The 22207-nt window shown below is 46.9% G+C and overlaps 1 protein-coding gene across 4 annotated transcripts in view; it reads right to left on the bottom strand.

Moving 5' to 3' along the window:
* The window catches only part of LOC142590444 (uncharacterized), a 75371-nt gene that overhangs the window by 27510 nt on the left and 25654 nt on the right, over window positions 1–22207 (bottom strand). For 2 of the 4 annotated variants that reach the window (XR_012830145.1, XM_075702567.1), the window contains exon 3: window positions 17999–18205. The exons of 1 other annotated variant lie outside the window; for it this stretch is intronic. Coding sequence is in view for 2 of the 3 variants with exons in the window: in XM_075702567.1 (XP_075558682.1) it covers window positions 17999–18191 (193 nt within the window). In the remaining variant the exon portion in view is untranslated. Of the gene's footprint in view, window positions 1–17998; window positions 18206–20370; window positions 20458–22207 lie in introns of those variants that run through there. One more of the 4 variants, XM_075702568.1, reaches the window with a different exon arrangement.

The following is a 22207-nucleotide window of genomic DNA, read 5'->3' on the forward strand; positions in this document are numbered from 1 at the left end:
ATTGCCCGGCCCATTTCTTTTTCTTGATTTCAACTAAGATGTCACTAACGCGCATTTGTTCCTTCACCCAATCTGCTCTCTTCTTGTCCCTTAATGTTACACCCATCATTCTTTTTTCCATATCTCGTTGCGTCGTCCTCAATTTAAGAACTCTTTTCCTAAGCCTCCAGATTTCTCCGTAGTACCAATACTCCCCCGTAGGTGAGTACTGGTAAGACACAGCTGTTATACACTTTTCTATTGAGGGATAATGGCAACCTGCTGTTCATGATCATAAGAGAGTTATGTTCATAAGGGAGTGCGTTACCTGTTCTGGTCACCGGGACCAGGCCGCACTCCAGGCATGTTTGTGCAATTTTATCAACACGAGAATTTTTTTTTAAACCCTTAATGACCATCGGTTATCTTCCCTCCTCATTACATGTCCTGCCCATGCCCATTTCTTTTTCTTGATTTCAACTAAGATGTCATTAACTCGCGTTTGTTCCCTCACCCAATCTGCTCTTTTCTTATCCCTTAACGTTACACCTATCATTCTTCTTTCCATAGCTCGTTGTGTCGTCCTCAATTTGAGTAGAACCCTTTTAGTAAGCCTCCAGGTTTCTGCCCCGTAGGTGAGTACTGGTAAGACACAGCTATTATATACTTTTCTCTTGAGGGATAATGGCAACCTGCTGTTCATGATTTGGGAATGCCTGCCAAACGCACCCCAGCCCATTCTTATTCTTCGGATTATTTCCGTCTCATGATCCGGATCCGCCGTCACTACCTGCCCTAAGTAGATGTATTCCCTTACGACTTCCAGTGCCTCGCTGCCTAGTGTAAATTGCTGTTCTCTCCCGAGACTGTTAAGCATTACTTTAGTTTTCTGCAGATTAATTTTTAGACCCACTCTTCTGCTTTGCCTCTCCAGGTCAGTGAGCATGCATTGCAATTGGTCCCCTGAGTTACTAAGCAAGGCAATATCATCAGCGAATCGCAAGTTACTAAGGTACTCTCCATTAACTTTTATCCCCAATTCTTCCCAATCCAGGTCTCTGAATACCTCCTGTAAACACGCTGTGAATAGCATTGGAGATATTGTATCTCCCTGCCTGACGCCTTTCTTTATTGGGATTTTGTTGCTTGCTTTATGGAGGACTACGGTGGCTGTGGAGCCGCTATAGATATCTTCCAGTATTTTTACATATGGCTCATCTACACCCTGATTCCGTAATGCCTCCATGACTGCTGAGGTTTCGACTGAATCAAACGCTTTCTCGTAATCAATGAAAGCTATATATAAGGGTTGGTTATATTCTGCACATTTCTCTATCACTTGATTGATAGTGTGAATATGGTCTATTGTTGAGTAGCCTTTACGGAATCCTGCCTGGTCCTTTGGTTGACAGAAGTCTAAGGTGTTCCTGATTCTATTTGCAATTACCAACTCCTTAGACAATGTGGAAAAGTGCTTGCGTCGTAGGCAACGACATTGTTCCAGCAGAAGAAAATATAGGACTATTTCGTGCAAGACTAAGTTAGTTTCATTAATAAAGTAATTTTATAAATGGAATGTGCTTTATGACCTCCAATTATTTAGCAGGCTTATATCGAATTATGCTCCATATCGAACTGATAGGCATTTTTTCGCGAATTCGTTATAGCCGGGTTCGACTGTAAAACACACGCTATCGTTTCCCTACTGTACCGCAGCAAGCACGTGCTTCTTCTTCCTTCTTATATCTCGCTTTATAAGTGCGTGTTCCAAGGCATTCTGATCTCGCTTCAAAATGTAATGAGCTTCCCTTTGAGTTATCATAAAGTGTTTCTTTTCTGATTTAGTTTTTTCCTCTTACGTAGTTACTCATGGTAGGTTTCTTTTTTCATTGCCACCACCCATGAGATTATTTCAGCCTGTGACTTTTCACTTGATGTTCTTTGTTGCTGTGTTCCTCACCACACAGGCCGCATACTTGCTGGTAAGCTTTCTAGTTCTTTTCGTCCACTATGAATGAATGTTATTCTTGTACAAACACCAGAACACTCTCCCAGTCTATTCACTTTCTTCCATATTCCTCAGTCGTTATTCATGATTAATTTGTCTGTGAGCTTCCCTCACCTCAAAACTTGTCCAGCCCATATCACTCTGGATAGCTTCATTTATAGTCTTCCTGTGAGTGCCCAATGCGAGGCGTCCTGCTGACCTTTGGCTCCAATCGAGTCCCAATTGTATCCCTGATTTCAAGCAAACAACCACATTTCGAAATGTAAGTCTTGGAACCATTAGATCTTTCCGCATACCCCACAGCACCTCGCACCTATTGTATCTTACTAGTGCTCTGTGTATCATTATGGCTGCATTTCTCTACCCCTTTACTTTATTCTTTTTTCCTGTGTCTCCATATATTTATTGCCTTCATTTATCTGTATACCGAGGTGTTTATATTCTTTTACGCAAGATATTCCCTGGCCCTGTATTGTCACTGTCTGTTCGCTGTTTTCAATGAATACCATTGCACCTCATTTTTTAACACTACCTTTCAGACCTAACTTATGGTCTTCCTGTCCACAGAATTGGCCAGACAATGCATGTCACTTTGCGTGTTAGCTAGCAACACAAAGTCGTCTGCATAAAATAAACCTGGAAGCTGCTGCTCTACTACTGTACCGACCTGCTTGTATGAGAGATTAAACCTAACATTTATTCCTTCTAGCCCCTTTCCCTCCTCACCATGAACATCATAAACAGCAGTGGGGATAACGGGCACCCCTGCCTCAGTCACTTGTTGATATCAACCTTCTCCTCGCCCCTCATCCCTTCCCATTCATCGCAAACTGTATTTTGTAGGTAAATCACTCTAAGCTGTAGACAGTCGTCGCCTATGCCTTCCTCTTTTGGGGCTCAACCGGCACCCCGCATGCCACCATTTTGAATTATGCTGGCTTCAGGCTTGTTTGGAACTGCTGGTGGCTTCAACTGGATTGGTGTCGCAGCTAGGCGGCATGAGCCGCTACCCGATTTCAAGGGTTAAGCCTTATGCATCTATCCATCGTGAACGGTTACCATTGCCAGTTGTGTGCAGCCTGCTTGTCTCCCGGGATATTCTTGCCTTTCGGAAGTGAATTTTTGCTGTGTGTTCTCGACACTATGGCCTCGCTTCACGCCTCTCCGCCGAACTTTGCAAAGAAGAAACGCAGCAACTACACCACCTTAACATTGGAAAAGAAAGCTGCGATCATTGAACTCATGGACAAAGGATGGAAGCAAGCTGACGTGGCGAAGCAGTTCCAGCTGTCCAAGCAAGCAGTTTCAGCTTACATCCGAAAGAAGAGCAAGATACTGTCTGCCTTCGAGAATTCACTCGAAAGAAAAAAACGGACCGCAAGGGTGATCATTTGCATCTGGAAGATGCATTTAAATCGGGGCTTAAAGGGGTGCGGACAAAGAATTTTCCAGTTTCTGGTGACACGCTTGAACAGAAGGCCAAAGATCTCGCCATCAAGATGAACATTGAGAACTTCAAGTTCACTGACGGATGGCTCCACAGCTTTAAGAAAAGGCATGGAGTATCCTTTACGAAGATGTGCGGTGACAGTGGAGCCGTCAACCAGCCAAGCTGTGGTGGCAGAATACTGCTGCAATGATTTAATCTTTGTCCTGCAAAATTACAGCCCTGAGGACATTTTTAATTGCGATGAAACGGTTTTATTCTTTAGGATGCCGCTGGACCGTTTGCTGTATTTCTCAGGTGATCCAAGTACCGGAGGGCGGCTCAGCAAAGGAATAATTACATTCATGGTCGGTGCGAACGCGACCGGTACCGAGAAAATTCCACTTCTTGTGAATGGAAAGTCGCAAAACCCCAGGTGCTTCAAGGGCCCCAGAAACCTGCCAGTATGGTACATGAGCAATTTAAAAGCATGGATTACGCAATCATTATTCGAGGGTTGCCTGCGCCGCATGGACGAAATGTTTCGATCCCAGCAATGCCAAGTGGTGATTTTTGTCGACAAATGTGCAGCCCATGGCGCTGCAGACAATCTCCAGGTCATCCGGCTGGAATTTTTGCCCCCGAATACCACGAGTGTGCTACACCCCAAGGGCCAGGGCGAGGTACAAAATCTTAAAAGCGCTCTACCGTGCCAGTCTGCTTCGCTGCACAATCCTGTGCATCGACAACGAAAAGGTGCACACCGTGAACCTCTTCACGGCAGTCTGCATGCTTGCTGATTCGTGGAAGGCCGTTCAGCCAGCAACTATAGCAAATAGGCACGCTGGCTTTTGCGCTCCTGAACCTTGAATTGTGCGCGGAGCCTACTCACCACGAGATCGTGACACAAGTGCTTACGCTTCAAAATGATTCCGGATCCGATGCTTCAGCTGACCTCAACCAACGACATCAGACATTAACAGTGCGCTGATGTTGCTGTCAAATGTGTACGACGAGAGGACGACCCTCGCGCAAATACAAGCGGATGCCGTCGCACGGAGGTGCAAAATGAGGCAAGGCAAAATCCGTGACTATTTCAATGTTGATCCGCAAATATAAAGTTCATTTTTCCCATTCACAAGTTTTTTCGGACTGTTTTATTCGGACATTTTTCCCATCCCATTAAAGTCTGAGAAATCGGTCGGCGACTGTAAATATAACTGAGTGCAGCATTTCGACACAATTTCACATGTTGTTATAGTCATTCGCAATATATATATATATATATATATATATATATATATATATATAGCGAGAGAGAGAGAGAGAGCACAGATCGTTTGTGGTTTGACCCTCCCCCCACTCAATGAGACATAGTTGGTATACCACTTTTACCACTTCCATCCTGATGGTGTCGGTAATGTTTGCGGCGGATGGACGTGTTTTTCCAGGGCCCCGTGGCATCCACGAAAACATGGCGAGTTTTTTGTACATGCTTTGAGCTTGCTTCTGTTTTTGATTTCCCGATTTTTTAGCCTTTAAATAGTAATTGACTAGTTTTCTTTTTGTGTATTTTTGTGTGTGTGTGTGTTTTGTGTATATTTAGTTCTGCAGGATAGCCACAGCGTCCATTCGCGAAACGTGTTTCAACACGTGCAACCGTTTTGGGACGTTAGCCTTTGTAGCTTTTAAATAGTAGTTTGGAAGTTGCAATACCATTAGCTATTAGTGGTTGCAGTCTGTGTGCATTGGTATCGGTAGTACTGCTTTGGCAGGACAGTGAGAGCGTGTTTGAACACGTGTGAACAGGTGTCGTACCTTAAGTCTGTGCGGCATTCATTCCTTCTAAATCATTGGTGATAACTACTTTACAGCTATTTAAGGATCGGGATTATGTGCGTATAGGCCTTTGCTAGAAGGCACATGCTCTGAAAGCTTCGGTGTTTGTATTAGAAAAAGTGAAGTGCAACACATGGCAAGAAAGATGGTAAAGCATGCAGTGTACAGGGAGTCCCCCAAGGTAGACAAGGGGCCGGATGAGAACAGGGTGGAAATCATGTCAATTGCCAGACACTGTGATGTTGATGCTAGGCTGAAGAAAATGGGGGCTTTCCAGGATGAGCTTGAGAAACAGGTCAAAGAGCTGGAGCGTGATGGACAGAAGGTGGTGGAAAAAAGACCAAGCCGCCGAAGAAAAGCTGCGCAGGGCCGCCATCGTGAAGGAGAATGGTCGCGACAATGCAACGCAGTCTGCCAACATGACAGCAGAGGGAGTGTCAACAAAGCACGTGGAAGGTATGCAAAATAGGGTGCGAGTACCTGGAAAGAGCTTCACCTATCTTGATGCGACCACAAATGAAAAGCAGGAACGCAGAGGTCAATGCCCCTTGTCAAATCCAAATCACACAGAAGCCTCCCCCTTTTCCCTTCCCACTTTCAATAAAGTTTGCCACCACCACGACCAGAAAAGCATGACAAAGGGAAGCAGGGAGAGGCCTCGGCAGTAGGAGAAAGTGAAAGTATGATTATCGCCGGCGACTCAAACCTGGCTAGGTGCTCAGAGGCAACTGTGGAGAGTGTGAAAGCTGAAAACAAGAGTGGCGGTAGGGATATTTACAAGAGTGACATTAGGCGCTGCCATGGAGCAAGCAAAAGCAAAGCTTGCGGGAATAGCCCACGGACGCGACCTTGTCGTAGTTACAGGAGGGCTAAATAACGTCCCAAACAAAAAAGACAGGACTAGCCCAGCCGTTGGCGAAGGAGGCAGATGACTTGTGTGAGCTGTCCCCTCATGTGCAGATCGTGGTGTGCACGGTGCCGGATGTGCCTGCACGTGACAGTAAAGTACAAAGAGCCATAGTGGCTACTAATGAGGCTATATGGACTATGAGCCGAGAGAAAGGTTTTGACGTTGTACAGGGTGTCTACCAAGTTGACATTTCCAAATTCCCTGAGTTTTCCAGGTTTTCCCTGAGTGCCTTTGCAAGATTCCCAGAGTGATGCAGAACTACGTTTTATGTCAACACGGGCTGAAACCATACCACCTGATGCTGTCACTCTCTAGTAAGCATATTAATTTTATTAAAAAAAGAACGACTTAATCTAATCTGAATACTAAGGAGTAGTGTTTATGTAATGCAAAAGAGAATAGACGGGAGGGGTTAGTAAAAAGCACAGCAAATAAAACGTCCTTGTAAAAAATTGCAAGTCGAGTCAGACATTCTGAAATACGAAAGAAAAGGAGATGCATACAGAAGCAAATATTTTCGAATATGAGCTATTTCTATCAATTGATAGCAAGCTCAGTGGTATGAGGCCCGAACTTTGTCACAATTTAGATTTTCAACAGCTTGTAAGTCAACCTCCACTGTCCTAACATACTCTCAGCCCGCGCATGACGCCTCAGAGTAGTGTTTCACTGCTTTAAAGAGTTTATTTTGGCTTGGATGAGGGACACCTGTATCTCGGAATCAACCAACATTGTTTTTTCAGCTCAAGCTCCTTCAAAACAGCGGCAGCACGCTTCCTTTCCCGTTCTTCCCTCAATGCATAGGTCCTTTCTGTTCTTGTCCTCCTTCCGCCACTCGTTCGCCCCACGGACCATTTGAAGCATCATCTTGGTCAATTGCACAGTCCACGTCCGATTTTCCAAACTCCCTAGGGGCCGCCAAAACGTCCGGAAAATCGGCCAGTTGGAAAAAATAAATGCATGTCATTTACTGCCCTTAAGGGCTCAAACCGCCATAGTTACATTAGAAAACGCTCAGAAGGCCTGTCGGTACACGTATTAGGCATATTGGTGCTCGTACTGTGACAGGGGAGACCGGGTGCACGCGCGTATAATTAAGGAATACATACTGTGTCCGGTGGCATAGCCGCTTCCCACGCTTGTTATGCTTCACTGCAATACTTTTACGTATGCTTCACCAAGTAACATTTCCGTACGGAGGCGAAGCTGACTTTCGGGAACTGGCATTATGCAACGCACTGTGCTTTCCAAGCTTCTAAGCCAATCGCGAAGACCACAAAGGCGGACTTCGTGCCAATGCTGACAGCAGCGAATTCTTTCAATAAAAAACACGGCACCCAATGGCAAGAAGCTTCATAGCGAACGTCGAAGCAGCTAGGCCTAGTGTTGCTGCAGTGGAGGCTAAGGCTGCTAGCGTATTTGCGTGCGAGAGCGCCGGTTCGAGGCGGCGCGGTAATCAAAATGGCAGCGGTGGTGGCTTCGATTAACGCCGTTTCGGACCTGCGGTTAAGGCAAAACGTCCGGAAAATCGAACGTCGAATAGTTCTTGCGTCCGAAATTTTTGACGTTCTGATACATTGACCTATGGAAAGAAGAATGATAGGTGTAACGTTAAGAAATAAGAAAAGAGCAGATTGGGTGAGGGAACAAACGCGAGTTAATGACATCTTAGTTGAAATCAAGAAAAAGAAATGGGCATGGGCAGGACATGTAATGAGGAGGGAAGATAACCGATGGTCATTAAGGGTTACGGACTGGATCCCAAGGGAAGGGAAGCGTAGCAGGGGGCGGCAGAAAGTTAGGTGGGTGGATGAGCTTAAGAAGTTTGCAGGGACGGCATGGCCACAATTAGTACATGACCGGGGTTGTTGGAGAAGTATGGGAGAGGCCTTTGCCCTGCAGTGGGCGTAACCAGGCTGATGATGATGATGATGATGATGTTACATTGACTCTATGGGCTACGTGGTGGTGCCGCGAATCCATCCAAATTATCGGGAATCCGGAAAGTCGGTTGTTGACTGTACACTGGCAACTCCTCCAGCCGACGACAGACAATCAATGACGATTCATTACGATTCCTGTCTGTTACTCGAGCCAGCATTACCACGACTTTCGACCCATTCAATAAAGTTACTGCAAATTTTCCCTGATAGAGGCACAAATTCCCCGAGTTTTTCCAGACTACTCAAAATCCCTTAGAATTCCTGGTTTTCCCGGTTGGTAGACACCCTGTTGTAAAGTAAACAGGGAAGTGAAAAGGTGTGGTGGTTTCTAACGAGACGTGGTGTACTTCAACCACAGGCTTGGACGAGAAGTGAGCTGGCGACTTGCTGGCCGTGCGGTTGCTCTTTTAAGGGGCCCACGGACGATCAGGAGGCCAGTGTAAGTAGTGATGAAAAAGGTCCCCCTAAAGGAACCTCGAAATAGCATAATTGTAAAATAAAAGCAAAAGGAGGCAAAGAGGAAAGAGAGCTCGCCATGCAAAGGCTATATAAACATGCAAGCCGGCAGAAGAAAGGAGACGTGGGTAGAGATTGAGGAGCAGTTAAACAAAGAACAAATAGGGGTGTATTCGGTTACAGAAACACACCAATTAGAGAATCGAAAGAGCCGCCAGTGATTGAGAATTATGTTTGGGAAGGGTGCAATAGAAATAAATCTGAAAGAAAGGGAGAAGGACTCGGAACGCTCATCCATCAGGGAGCCAAATGGAAAATAATAAATTCAAAATGTCAAGAGCATCTATGGTTGTCATGTACAATTAGTGGAAAGAAAACTTAGCTGCAGGCGTAACGAACTTGTGGCCTGGAAATAATTGCAGAGAGAAGAATCAAGAGTTAGTGGAATGTCTAAATGCCAATATCAAGGATTTCGGGAATGGTGCCCAAATTATTCCATTAGGTGACATGAATGCCCACATACAGGATCTATATGGCTATACTAACAACAATGGGAAGTCAATGCTAGATCTTTGTAAGCAACATAACCTCGTTATCGTGAATACAGGGCCTAAGTATGACAGGCAGACCACGTGGGAAGTGGAAAACCGGCATTCGACAATTGATTACCGCCGGATGATAGAAGGAATTCATGATTAGTTGAGAGAAATGGTCATTGACGAGGAAGGGCATATAGTAGCATAGGCAGTGACCATAAACGCGTCATTTAAAAGCTGGTTAGCTAATTCGGGTTTAATGGCGCAAGAGCGACTAAGGCCATGCTGCGCCAGCCACAAGATATTGTTACATGTGGAAAAACACAGATGAAAGAGGCTACATACAGGGTATTTACACTGGAGCCAGACCACCAGGCCGACACTCGCCCGCGAAAAGGGCACAGACCCACTTCGTCGTCGTTTTCGCGGCGGCTCGTCCCTTGAGCATCGCTCGATGATATCGTAATAATAACCCCCGCCGCAAAAGCTCCGTCACGGTGCTGTTAAATATCAAAGGGACGTGGAGAGTTGTAGGGTTTGAGTCGGGCGACGTGGACAATGTCAGTGGTTGTCACAGCGGAGGACGTAGTGAGCGTGTCTAGAGCGATTTCATAGGAGAACTCGGTTACTTGGCGAAGCACACAATATGGGCCTGTGTAGCAGGAAAGCAGTTTTTCACAAAGGCCAACTTTACGCGATGGTGACCAAAGCAACACGAGGGCGCCGGGCACAAAATGGACATCACGGTGACGGATGTCGTAGCGTTGCTTTTGCTTGCCTTGAGAGACTTGTGAGGTGCGCGCAAGTTGGCGAGCATGGTCAGCATGGGCGATAGCATCACAGGCATAAGCGCTAGTTGAAGTTGTGATGGACGGAAGCACAGTGTCCAGTGGTAGCATCGGTTCACGGCCATACAAGAGGTAAAAAGGCGAAAAGCCAGCAGTTTCGAGACGGGAAGAGTTATACGGAAATGTAATGCAAGGTAGAGCCTGGTCCCATTCACGGTGGTCATCTGAAACGTATTTAGATAGCATATCTGTAAGGGTGCGTTTCAAACGCTCAGTGAGGCCGTTCGTTTGAGGGTGGTAGGAGGTGGTAAAATTATGCTGTACTGAGCAGGCACGCATGATGTCGTCAATGAATTTGGCTAAGAACGTACGGCCACGGTCTCTTAGCAACTGATGCGGGGCACCATGAATCAGAATGATATCATGCAGGAGGAAATCCGCAACATCAATTGCGCAACTGGTCGGAAAAGCGCGGGTTACGGCGTAGCGGGTCGCGTAGTCCGCCGCGACGGCAACCCACTTGTTCCCTGATGTAGACTCTGGAAATGGGCCGAGACGGTCTAAGCCGACATGATGGAAGGGCTCGGCAGGGATGTCGAGCGGCTGCAGGTAACCAGCGGGGGGCTGGGAAGGCTTCTTGCGTCGTTGGCAAGTTCACAACCGGCGACGTAATGTCGTACAGAACGGGCAAGGCCCGGCCAGAACAAACGGCGCCGTACACGGTCACAGGTTCGAGATACGCCGAGGTGTCCTGCCGTTGGTGCGTCGTGGAATTCTTCTAGAACGGTTGAGCGGAGGTGTTTAGGTATGACAAGTAGGAACTCAGAGCCGTCCGGATGAAGGTTACGACGGTACAGAGTACCGTCGCAGAGGACGAAGAGGCGTAGAGTGGCGTCGGCAAGAGAGCGTTCAAAACGGCCGATGAGTGCTCTCATGTAGGCGTCACGACATTGCTCGTCGGCGAAATGAAGCAGCTGCGACACAGAGAATACACAAGCAGCACTGGTAATATTGGAGGCGTCAGGGTCGTAAACAGGGTAACGCGACAAGCTGTCAGAGTCTTGGTGCAGGCGGCAGACTTGTAGACCACGGAATACGAAAATTCTTGTAGTCTCAAAGCCCATCGACCAAGCCGGCCTGTAGGATCTCTTAGCGATGAGAGCCAGCAGAGAGCATGATGGTAAGTGACTACGGAAGAAGGGCGACCGTAAAGGTAAGGACGGAACTTCCCTACCGCCCACACTACAGCAAGGCATTCTCGTTCCGTAATGGAATATTTGAGCTCCGGTGGTGTGAGGAGGCGGCTCGCATAAGCAATAACGCAATCCTCGCCACGCTGACGCTGGGCTAAGACGGCACCTACGCCATGACCGCTGGCATCTGTACACAATTTTGTAGGGGCATCAGGGTCGAAGTGGGCGAGAATGGGTGGTGAGGAGAGAAGAGTGACGAGACGACAGAAGGCGGCGGCTTCTGCAGTACCCCACGAGAATTGTACGCCTTTCTTCAAAGATAAGTGAGAGGTCTAGCAATTGCCGCAAAATCTTGAACAAAACGACGAAAGTACGAGCATAGCCCGACAAAACTTCGAACGTCTGTGGCTGCCTTCGGAACCGGAAAGTCTCGTACAGCGCGAGTTTTGTCGGGATAAGGCTGTACTCCGGAAGCGTCAACGAGATGGCCCAGAAGAGTAATTTGGCGGCGGCAGAAACGACATTTCGACGAGTTAAGTTGCAGCTTCGCCTTTCGAAATACATCAAGTATAGCTGTTAGACGCTCAAGGTGAGTGTCGAACGTGGGCGAGAAGACGATGACATCGTCGAGGTAGCAGAGACATGTGGACCATTTGAAACCACGGAGCAAGGAGTCCATCATATGTTCAAAGGTGGCAGGGGCATTGCATCATCCAAACGGCATTACTTTAACTTGGTATAGGCCATCAAGTGTGATGAACACATTTTTTCTCTGTCCATATCGTCAACAGCAATCTGCCAGTATCCAGAACGAAGATCAATAGAAGAGAAATAGCTGGAACCGTGGAGGCAGTCAAGGGCGTCGTCTATACGTGGGAGCGGGTAGACGTCCTTCTTAGTAAGGTTGTTCAGATGGCGGTGGTCTACATAGAAGCGCCACGTGCCATCCTTCTTCTTAACCAACACTACAGGTGACGCCCGGGAACTTAAAGAAGGCTCAATGATGTTTTTGTCTAGCATTTTGTTGACTTCACTTTGAATTACTCGGCATTCCGACGCAGAAACTCATTACGGTCGTCGGTGAATAGGACTACCATCGCCAGTAAGAATCCGATGCTTGACCACAAGCGTCTGGCCTAAAGGGCGATCGTCGAAGTGGAAAATATCTCTGTAGGACGACAATAGTTGGTAAAGGTCTTCAGCCTGCGCAGAAGACAGGTCCGTCGCAACCATTTTCTGTATCTTGGGATCGGCGGCCGAGGCTGGCACGATGGGCCTGTTAAGCTCGCAAGAAGCAACGGTTGATAAAGCTGCCACGTGATGGTCGCCGAGACAATCAACGTTGGCAAGGCAAATACCTTGCGGTAGAATTTGCTTTGCCAATCCAAAGTTAAAGATAGGCATGAAAGTGCGGTTCGCAGTATTAGTAGGTATACTGTGAGGCACGGTAACGTCATACTGTAGTGGAATGTCGGGCAGAGGAGTGACGAGGTAGTCGCCATCAGAGACTGGTGGGGAAGACAAGAGTTCAATATAAGCTATCAATCTTAGCGGCAGGCGAATAAAGCCGGTACGGCGTAGGCGGCACTGGGGTGTGTCAGAAGGTTCTGCGAGAATCGGCAACTCAAGGCGAAGGGTACTGGAAGAGCAGTCAATAAGAGCAGAATTCGCGGAGAGAAAATCGAGGCCGAGAATGAGGTCGTGAGGGCAATGAGCAATCACTGTGAAGAGGACAATAGTGTGGCGGCCGGCGATGGTGACACGTGCCGTACACATGCCGATGATAGGCACAGTACCGCCATCCGCAACGCGGACGACGCGTGCCGACACTGGGGTGAGGAGCTTCTTTAGTCGTCGTCGGAACTCAGCACTCATAATAGAAAGATGCGCACCTGTATCGATGAGTGCCGTGACAGGATAGCCAACAAAGTCAACGTCAAGAAGGTTTTGGTTCGTGCGTAACGTGAGCAGAGGATTTGAGGGCAAGGTGGACAACGCAGCTTCACCTCCAGAAGCTGCAGTGCTTAGTTTTCCGGCTGGATCCGGGAGGCGATAGGCGACGGAGAGAAGCGACGGGGTTGGGGCAAACGAGACTGATGGCGTCGAGGTGAGGGAGAGCGACTGTAGCGAAAGTTCGGTGCAGGAGCATCAGCGGCAATGGGTTCATGGCGGGTGGTATAGGGAACAGAAGGTCAAAAGGGGCGGGAATGAGCAGCGGTGTATATCCGAGGAGGTGGTGGCCATCGGCTGCGGCAGTGACGAGCGACGTGGCCGATGCGACAGCAGTGGAAGCAGATCGGCCTGTCATCAGGGGTACGCCATTCGGACGGGTTGCGGCAAGATGTGGCAGAAAAGGTCTGCCGGAGACGAGGAGGGCTGCTAGAGAACAGGGGAACCATGGCTTGAGACGTAGAACACACGGAGTTGACACCCATGTTCCAAAATTCCTATCTGACGATGGCCTGAATCAGCGCAATTGTGGTTGCTGATTGATTGGGAGGCGTCGTGGAGAAAGCTGGCAATAGGCGGCCTCGAGCTCACGGCGAACAATACGGGTTACATCGTCACAGGGGGTGGTCTGATGCGGTGGACCCTCACATATCGACGTAGCAGCAGTGTTGTGTAGCCACGTGATGTGTTGTATGGCGGCTCTTAGGTTGTTCAAGGCGACGGCATTCTTTGATGATGGCGTCGATAGTCGAGATGTGACCGAAAACAAGCAAATTGAAAGCATCGTCGGCGATGCCTATTAGCACATGCGACACTTTATCTGCTTCAGACATCGTATCGTCAGCTTTGTGGCAGAGAGCCAAGATGTCAAAGATGTACGAAATGTATGGCTCTGTAGATGTCTGAACACGAGACGCAAGAGCCTTTCTCGCGGCAGCCTTGCGCCCAATGGGGTCGCGAACAGTTCCCTGAGCTTTTCTTTCAAACTGTCCCAACTATTTATCTCGTCGTCATGCGTTTGGTGCCACACGCGTGGGGTGCCGCCGAGATAAAAGATGACATTGGTGAGCATGATCGTTGGATCCCAGGTGTTATTAGCACTCGCGTGTTCATAGAGCTTGATCCATTCGTCAACGTCCTCTCCCTCCAGGCAAGAGAACACACCAGGGTCGCGATGTTGGGCAACCGTGATGATTGGAGCAGTCGGAAAAGCCGAAGCTGTTGCTGTGACGGGCTCGTCACCGGGAGGCATGGTGACAAGCTCGATGTACCGACCCCTCCGGAGTTCCGTGGTGAGGACGGGGATCGCTGACCTCCACCAGAAGTTACATGTGGAAAAACACAGATGAAAGAGGCTATATACAGGGTATTTACACTGGAGCCAGGCCACCAGGCCGACACTCGCCCGCGCCAAGGGCACAGACCCACTTCGTCGTCGTTCTCGCGGCGGCTCGTCCCTTGAGCATCGCTCGATGACATCGTAATAATATTAAGAAATCAAATGTTCCAGCAACGAAAGCTGCATTACCTTATAGTCTGTGCAAAAACAGGTTTCTTCTAAAAAGCTCAACAAATCAGTGAAGGGCACTAGCGGATCATCTCCGAATATTGAGGCTGGGTGTAAAGGTATGTGCAAGTTATAGAAATTCTGTAAAAGCTTCCGTCTCTGTGCTTCAGTATGTGGACATGTCATAATAATGTGCATTAATGCAAGTGGTTCATGGCACTTCTCGCAAGTTAGCGGGTTTTCGTTTTGAAGTAGAAAATTGTGCATCAGATGTGTATTCCTAATTCGGAGTCTGCATAGGATCACCTCATAGAAGCGTTGCTGGTGACTGCATGACTTCTACTCGCCAAGCAAGGGTTTTATTATGTGTAACTTGTTATTTATGCAAAAGTCCCATTCTAGTTGCCACATTGATGCCAGGGCCTTATGAATCGCTTGGATACTGTCTGTGTGTGGAAGTGTTGTTTGTCTTATGCCTTCTTGTGCTGCATTGAATGCGCATCTATCTGCTGCTTCATTCCTTGGTATCCCAACATGGCTTGGGACCCAGCAGAATCGTACGGTTCCTCTGTATTTATTATAGGCCACAATGTTTAGGATATCGCCAAGCAGGGGTTCAGACACGGAGTTAAGGTTTAGAGCTCCGAGTGTGCTCAGCGAATCGGTATATATGATAGCATTCATCTGCTTGTCGGTGGTAAATTTTTTTACTGCCATCCATATAGCATAATCTTCAGCAGTAAAGACAGATTATTATCCGAATGCTATATTCCAAATTTTTTGTTATGATTCCAACACCTACGTATTGTCGTGTTTTAGAGCCATCAGGGTAAAATTCTGTGTAATTTTAACATTTTTTTTTAATAGCTCAGAACTCTTGCATTATGTGCAACGTCCTTTTTCTTTAAATGTGTTAGTGTCCAGTCACATAGCTGTGAAAAGTTGTACCATGGGGGCAATCTTGGTGGCCTTTCAGCAACCTGCAGGACCTGATGAGGAACATCATAAGTCTGACAGTATTCTTCGTGTCGTAAGACAAGTGGCCGAACCGTGTTGGGTTGGTTTCTGTATTGTACCCGTGATTTTCACTGTGTTACGATGCTGTAGCATATATGTTGTGGTGATGACCAAATTCTCAGTACATATGAAAGTTAAGTAGTGCTCTGCAGTGCTGTGAGGAAGGCTCATTGCAGTCAACGTACCGTATTTACCGCATAATGATCACACTTTTTTGTCAAAAACTTTGACGCAAATTCATGGGTGCGAACACTATGCGGGTTAAATGTCCCGTGAAAAGAAACATTTTCATTTTTCATCCTGCATTTGCTGCGGGATAACAACGGGTCAACAAGCAGGTGGCTGCTGCTGTCAGTGCGGGACATGAAAACAAAAATGGCGGCCGCCGGAGCAAGCCGAACGTGCCGAACACAATTATTTTTCTTCTCTTAAGTACATTACGTGCATTGAAACAGTTTCTTCCATATCAGTAATGAATAATATCGTTAATACCGGCAAGTTTGCGACAATAACACAAACATGTCCACTTTGAGCGTACAGAAACAGAGATGGGCGCGCTTAGCTGACAGAAACCCATGGCGGGCATGCTGCGGAAACTGCAACATTTGTCTTCACTGCTATCCTAATAAGGTACGTTTCTGCTAAGGGTGGGTGAATATGTTAGCTGTGCTACAAGTGTCAGCCTTCTAACGTATCAGTGCAAACGTGGCCACTATCGTTGCCGCTTGCGATTTTTTGCTTGCCCACGAGTGCAGACGAGAAGAACTGAAAGGTGCCTTTTATGTTGGTGTTGTTGACCAAAACCATTATGATGCCTACAAATAATAAAGCTCAGGCATGTTCGGTTGTAGCCTTTTCTTCCATGGAAGTGCGGAAAGTGATGAAAGGAATGAAATGGGGCATCTGCTTAAGAATGTTGGGTGCGTGCAGACCGCTTGGTAAGACTTCAAGAGTCGTTTGTGTAGCATTCGACAGATAGTAAGTGCGATCATCATTAGCTAGACTTGGCGCATGACATATCGCTGCAACAAGTTCGGGGTGCGATCATTACATGGGAAAGAAAAAAAATCCGAATTTTGACGACCAAATTAAGAGGTGCGATCATTACGCAAGTGCAGTCATTATGCGAGTAAATACGGTATAAACTTGGGACAGGCGATGTTCTGTAGGCACCGCTTGCCAGTCGTAGGCCGAGATTATGAACTGGATCAAGTCGCTTGATGTATGACTGCCTAGCTGCACCATAAACCACAATACTGTAGTCGAGGATGCTACGTATAAGGGACCGGCATATGTGTAGGAGACATGTTTGGTCAGAACCCCAGTGTTTGTGCGATAACACCTTGAGGATATTTAGGGCGTTATTTGCTTGAATTTTAGTTGTGTTAGTGTGGGCTAGGAAGTTCAGCTTTGTGTCAAACGTTATGCTTAAAAATTTGTGGTCTTTTTTGACTGCCAACGTTGTACCCATCCGATGTGAGAACTGGATTGCAGTGTAACCTTCGCTTCTGGGAGGAGAGAACTGTAACAGTTTGGTCTGCTGAAAAACTTTCAAAATTCAATTCATTGCAAAGACATTTCAATTGCTCACTAGTGTCTCATTTCTCATAGGGACAAGGCTTCACTTTTCACATCAGCAAAAGTGGATAGCATATTGTAACAAGAGTGCTCAGGAAGAATAAGTATCCACTGGCACAAACAGGTGGTACAAAAGAGGTCCCGTCGGCCACTGCAGTCTGTAAACATGGAAAAAAAACAACCCGAAGCTGCTATCGACGGGAGAGGACCAAAACCAGCATTCACCTCAAGACGCGTGCAGGTTGTCTGGAGCGATTGCTGGCGTGTACCTCAGGAGCCCAGTGCATGCTGCTCATTGCCTGAGGGCAGTGCTGGGCATGCGTAATCCAGCTTAGTCATCGCCGATGATGTGCTCTGGGATGTCATCACCAAAACCTGTCCCAGGACACGAATCCTTACAGTTCCCGTGCCATATTCAGCTCGCTCAATGAATGAGCATATTGATAAAACAAGGTATGCTTTATAGTTGACTGCATTATGTTTGAATTTTATTCACATCAAATCCACAGGTCAACTTACATTCTCCATTGATCTATATTCATGTTCTTATACTCATACACCGATCTATAGATAACTAAGACTCACTGGGTGTAACATTATCGTGGACCAATGTAAGGGCCACAACACCAGGACAAGAGGGCTCTGGATTAAGCTCTGCCATCTAAGGTACTTCAATGTGCTCAGTAGGGCAGTATTTTTGCCTTTTGCCTCAATCACTATGCAGGCACCAATAAAATACCTGTTAATTTATCCTCAGCGAGAGAACATCACACACACTTGACCAAGTCGTGCCAAGCTAGGCAGACTTGGTCATTTATCACACTCGTATAAGCAGGCGAATGTAAGAAAACTGCCGAACATTGCCCACCTGAGGTGGAGCTTAACTGCTCCGCAGCCTCCATAGTCTGCACGCTCCTAGACTCGCTCCCTGGTTTCAACGAGCACCCAACAGACTTGTCAGCAAGAGACAAGCTGCACTGCATGCCAACCTCGACCTGACCACCGATCTTTGAAGGGGCATGGCATGCCATTCTGGCAGTGATGCTTTCAGCTAGGCTCATCGCATTTGTGAGGCCTGCAGAAAATAAGTGAGGCGATTGCAGTCATGTAACAGCATCGAGAACAAGAGGTAAATACAATAGAATAAATACAGGAGCACTTCACAATGCATAGCCGAGGAACACAAAATAACCCTTCCGGTTCAGTATTCCTAAAGGGCTACAAAGGACAATCCACATTGGATACTCGAAAGCAGGGAAACCTCTTTTTTGTGAAAGGCTTATGACAGCGGAACATATTTGAAACAATTTTTCATCTCATGCATTTTAAAGCTATTGGTGTAGTCCAACTAATCAGAAGTTATTGCACCATCCTAAGCTCATTGTAATCAGCCTATTTAATGTCAACTGTAGGATCTCCTGTCACCCCATGTCTTGTGCCAGACGATACTCACACATGACCTCATTTATTTTTTACGGGTGAGCGCTTTTACCGTCTACTAAGTGTTATCACTCAGCGCAGGACGCGTCTACATGTATCGGAAATTTTTAAAATGTTATCGATGCTTCTATCCGCTTTCCGTTGTCGCCGAACCTTGCATAAGCTGGTTGCATGTATGCACGACACAAATGGTGTAGAACTTTGTGGAAGGCACGCGGGTCCCAGCGGCTACTCTGGAACATTCGACAACTGATCGATAAAAGCCGACGTGCTTTACCCGCTGTTCAGATTTTCACCGATCGCAAACTGTGTTTGCCACTGTCGCTGTTCTCTGAGTATAACGTGTTTTTTGAGGGCACAAGTTGACCCAATAAAATGCTAGTTTCCTTATTTTTAGTACTGCTGCTTTCCTCACCCTCACTACTACGTGACAATACCATCCCGTGCTTGCAAATTTTCTATGTCCTCACACTACCTGTCTGCTGTCCAGGACTGCACGTCAGTTCAATTGATAAGAATTCAGTAACCCGGATAGGCCGTCGGTTACCTGCCCTACACATTACATTGCTGGTCCAAAGTTAATTTTCAATGCAATAGCATTCTTTAAGAACTTTACCCATTTAGCGGTAGGTCTGCACGTATGTGTGTATGACGGCACATAACCTCTTTCCTGCCAACTTGGGTTTGTGTGTAGTCTATGATCAAATGGGTAGAGCATTTGGTCGCTGTGCTGTCCCTGGGAACTGGGTTCAAAACTAACTGCCGGCCCAACTTCGGTCGCTCAGCATGTAACAATGGGCATGTGCTGCTATTCAACAAACTTCTTTGATGCTAAGTAGGGTCACTGGGTATGTGGTACTCGGTATGTACCACTGTTCAATGAGCAGCCTCTCCCAGTGATCTCCAATTATCCCTGTCTTGTCATCTACTTTTACCCCGACTGTGTCTAGGTTGGCTGGCCTGCTCCCTCCCAACTAATTTGGTCTTTCTCTCTTCAAATTGAGAACAATCCTAGACCTCTCTAACCTATGATCACTACTATTTAACCGACCTCACACTTCTACAACTTGCACTATGCTAGGGTCGGCACAAAGTATGAAATCTATTTCATTTCTTGTGTCCTCATTATGACTTTTCCAGGCCCACTTCCTGTTATTCCGCTTCCAGAATAAGGTACTCATAACTCGGAGGCAACTTTTTTCCATGAAGTCTGTCACATCTCTCATCTTCTAATTCTAGAGTTCATGACATAGTTGCCAGTCACCTAGTCCCCCACCCAATTTTCCCCCACTTTCGCATTAAAGTGCCCCTCGAGGTGTGGCAATTTTGAGCTGACAAGCACCAGCGCATACAATGCGGGCTCATAATCAAGGATGCTAAAATTACATCACTACACACCGCGGAAACAGCTAAAATTTCGAACTAAACACCGTTTGCTCTTTTCCTCAGGGGCCTGCGCTCCAAGATGAGGGGATGACTTATATCAGCAAAAGCGCCTACATATATGTGTATGCTGTGATGTTGCTCATAGTGACATGTGACACTGCAAGAATTATTCAAGGCAACATGTGTTATTTGTGTAATCTGTTGTCTCAAGAGACGAATTAAAGTTTAGAGAAATGACATAACATGCAGACCGAATGCCCACTGTGTTTGTTTTACTTTGCACCACAGCAAGAAAGATGTACAGTCGAACCTTTTTATAACTATACCGGTTTCAACAATATATCGGTTATAACAACGAAAAGCAGCTCCACCATAAACTATTGTAAGTTTTCTATGGGGAAATAACCTGCTTACTTCAATGTCCTCATGATGCATTATCATTTATAACGATGAAGTATGGCTGCTGCGCATCCATACTGAGAGGTAATGGAATGCGAAATCCTGTAAAAGAAAAAAGGAAAAGTGAGATGCGAGCGGCTGCATGATCGCCCGGCACCCCAACTGCCGCTCCGTGCGAATTTCTTCCCTCACCCTTCCACTCCTCCGAACACAAACGGACTGCGCCCATATCTCTGGGCTGCGCCATCCTCCGAAACACGACTTGATCGCGCCAATCGCACTGACAATGCTGCCGGCGCTGCTCCCAGATTGCTCGCTCAGCCCTCACAGTTGGTCCTTTAATCTCTGGCCGTCATTCTGCGCAATTCTGCTAAAGGATTCAGTCGCTCATGCTTTTCTTTGTTCATTGCATCGAAGTCATTCCTGGCCACATTGTTTGTCAGCCTAGTTTGACATGCCACCGAAACGGAAGATGGCTGATCAGCCCACTGATCATCAGCAATGCACGACATTGCCGGTGAAAAGAAAGCGGACTGCTATAAATTTGGAAATGAAGTGCTTCTAACCGATGAGGCGATCGTCGCGAACGTGCTTGCATCAGATAGCGACGGCAGCGATGACGCAGTAGGGCAGGCTGCATCAACATTGTCCCCGTGGGAGGTCCTGCATATGATTCAGTCCCTCATGAGCTTGTTTTTGCGAGGGAACTTCCGCTTCATTACGTGGAGCACCTAAATGCCCTGGAGAAGGATGTCGGCAAACTTCGCATAAAGCGAGCAAGGCTGACGGACATGCGGTTTTTTCAAGCAAGCCAGTGGGAGGTACGTAACGAGATGCTTGTGGCGATCTCGCTCCAGCATTTCTTCTGGATTTCTCAAGCTGAGATGTTGCCATAGCAGCCTTCCCACATATTTTAAATGGCGCCTCTTGGGGCTACCAAAATGATGCCTCGGCGGAGCTGGTATGTCATATGCCGCGCGTGACTCTTCTTTGCAGTTGTTATACCAGTGCCGTTCTTGAACGCCGACAGCCGCGGCTTCTTAACAACATGCGATCGGACCGCGCAGGAAGCAGAGCTAAACAGTTGATCGCATCAACACAATCAGAAGGCAGATGGAGGAACGTGGCGGGGAGGAGAACTGACCTTCACGCCATTATATTTTTCTTGGAACCGCTATGTCATTCCCCAGTTTTTTCGTGCAACCGGGTTATAACAATGGATTTTTTGTGGCACTTGAATCAATATTGTTATAAGTAGGTTCGACTGTATTTCTGTTTTGTCTGCTTATTCCCACATCGTTCAGTTGCAAGTAAACACAATGAAACTATATAATTTTCTAGCCTGTTCCAGCATGTGGTCATGCTATGTGATCCACTTGCGTCAGCCTCAGTATCTGTGTAGCACTGACCAATGCCTCCTCTAAACAAAATTATGCCTTGGACGTCGCTTGTTTTGCCATTAGAGGTTTGCCATCACAAAATGCGACCGGATCACCCCGTAGTCGTGCTCGCAACTGTACTGCTGGAGCCGGGGTGATGCTGTTGGCAACATTGTGTCGGTGCAGCGGTGCATCTGGCGACATGTTGTGCAGGCGGTTGCTTGTATTCTTGTAACACGCACTGGAGGCGCGACGTAGAGCACACGCCTGCTTCGTCACAAAATTTTGTTTGAAGCTATTAGAAATATGTGAATGATATTACATGCTTACTTTAATTTTTGTGTTATTAGGACATAACAGAACATTTATGGTTTACATTGATGCAACTCTTTTCTAGCATTTTTATAAGCATTCGGCCATCTTTTGACAATGTCGTGCAATGAGTTTTGAAGTTTTGAGCATTACATTAATTT

Source organism: Dermacentor variabilis, chromosome 8, assembly GCF_050947875.1.
Source record: "Dermacentor variabilis isolate Ectoservices chromosome 8, ASM5094787v1, whole genome shotgun sequence".
Lineage (NCBI taxonomy): Eukaryota > Metazoa > Arthropoda > Arachnida > Ixodida > Ixodidae > Dermacentor > Dermacentor variabilis.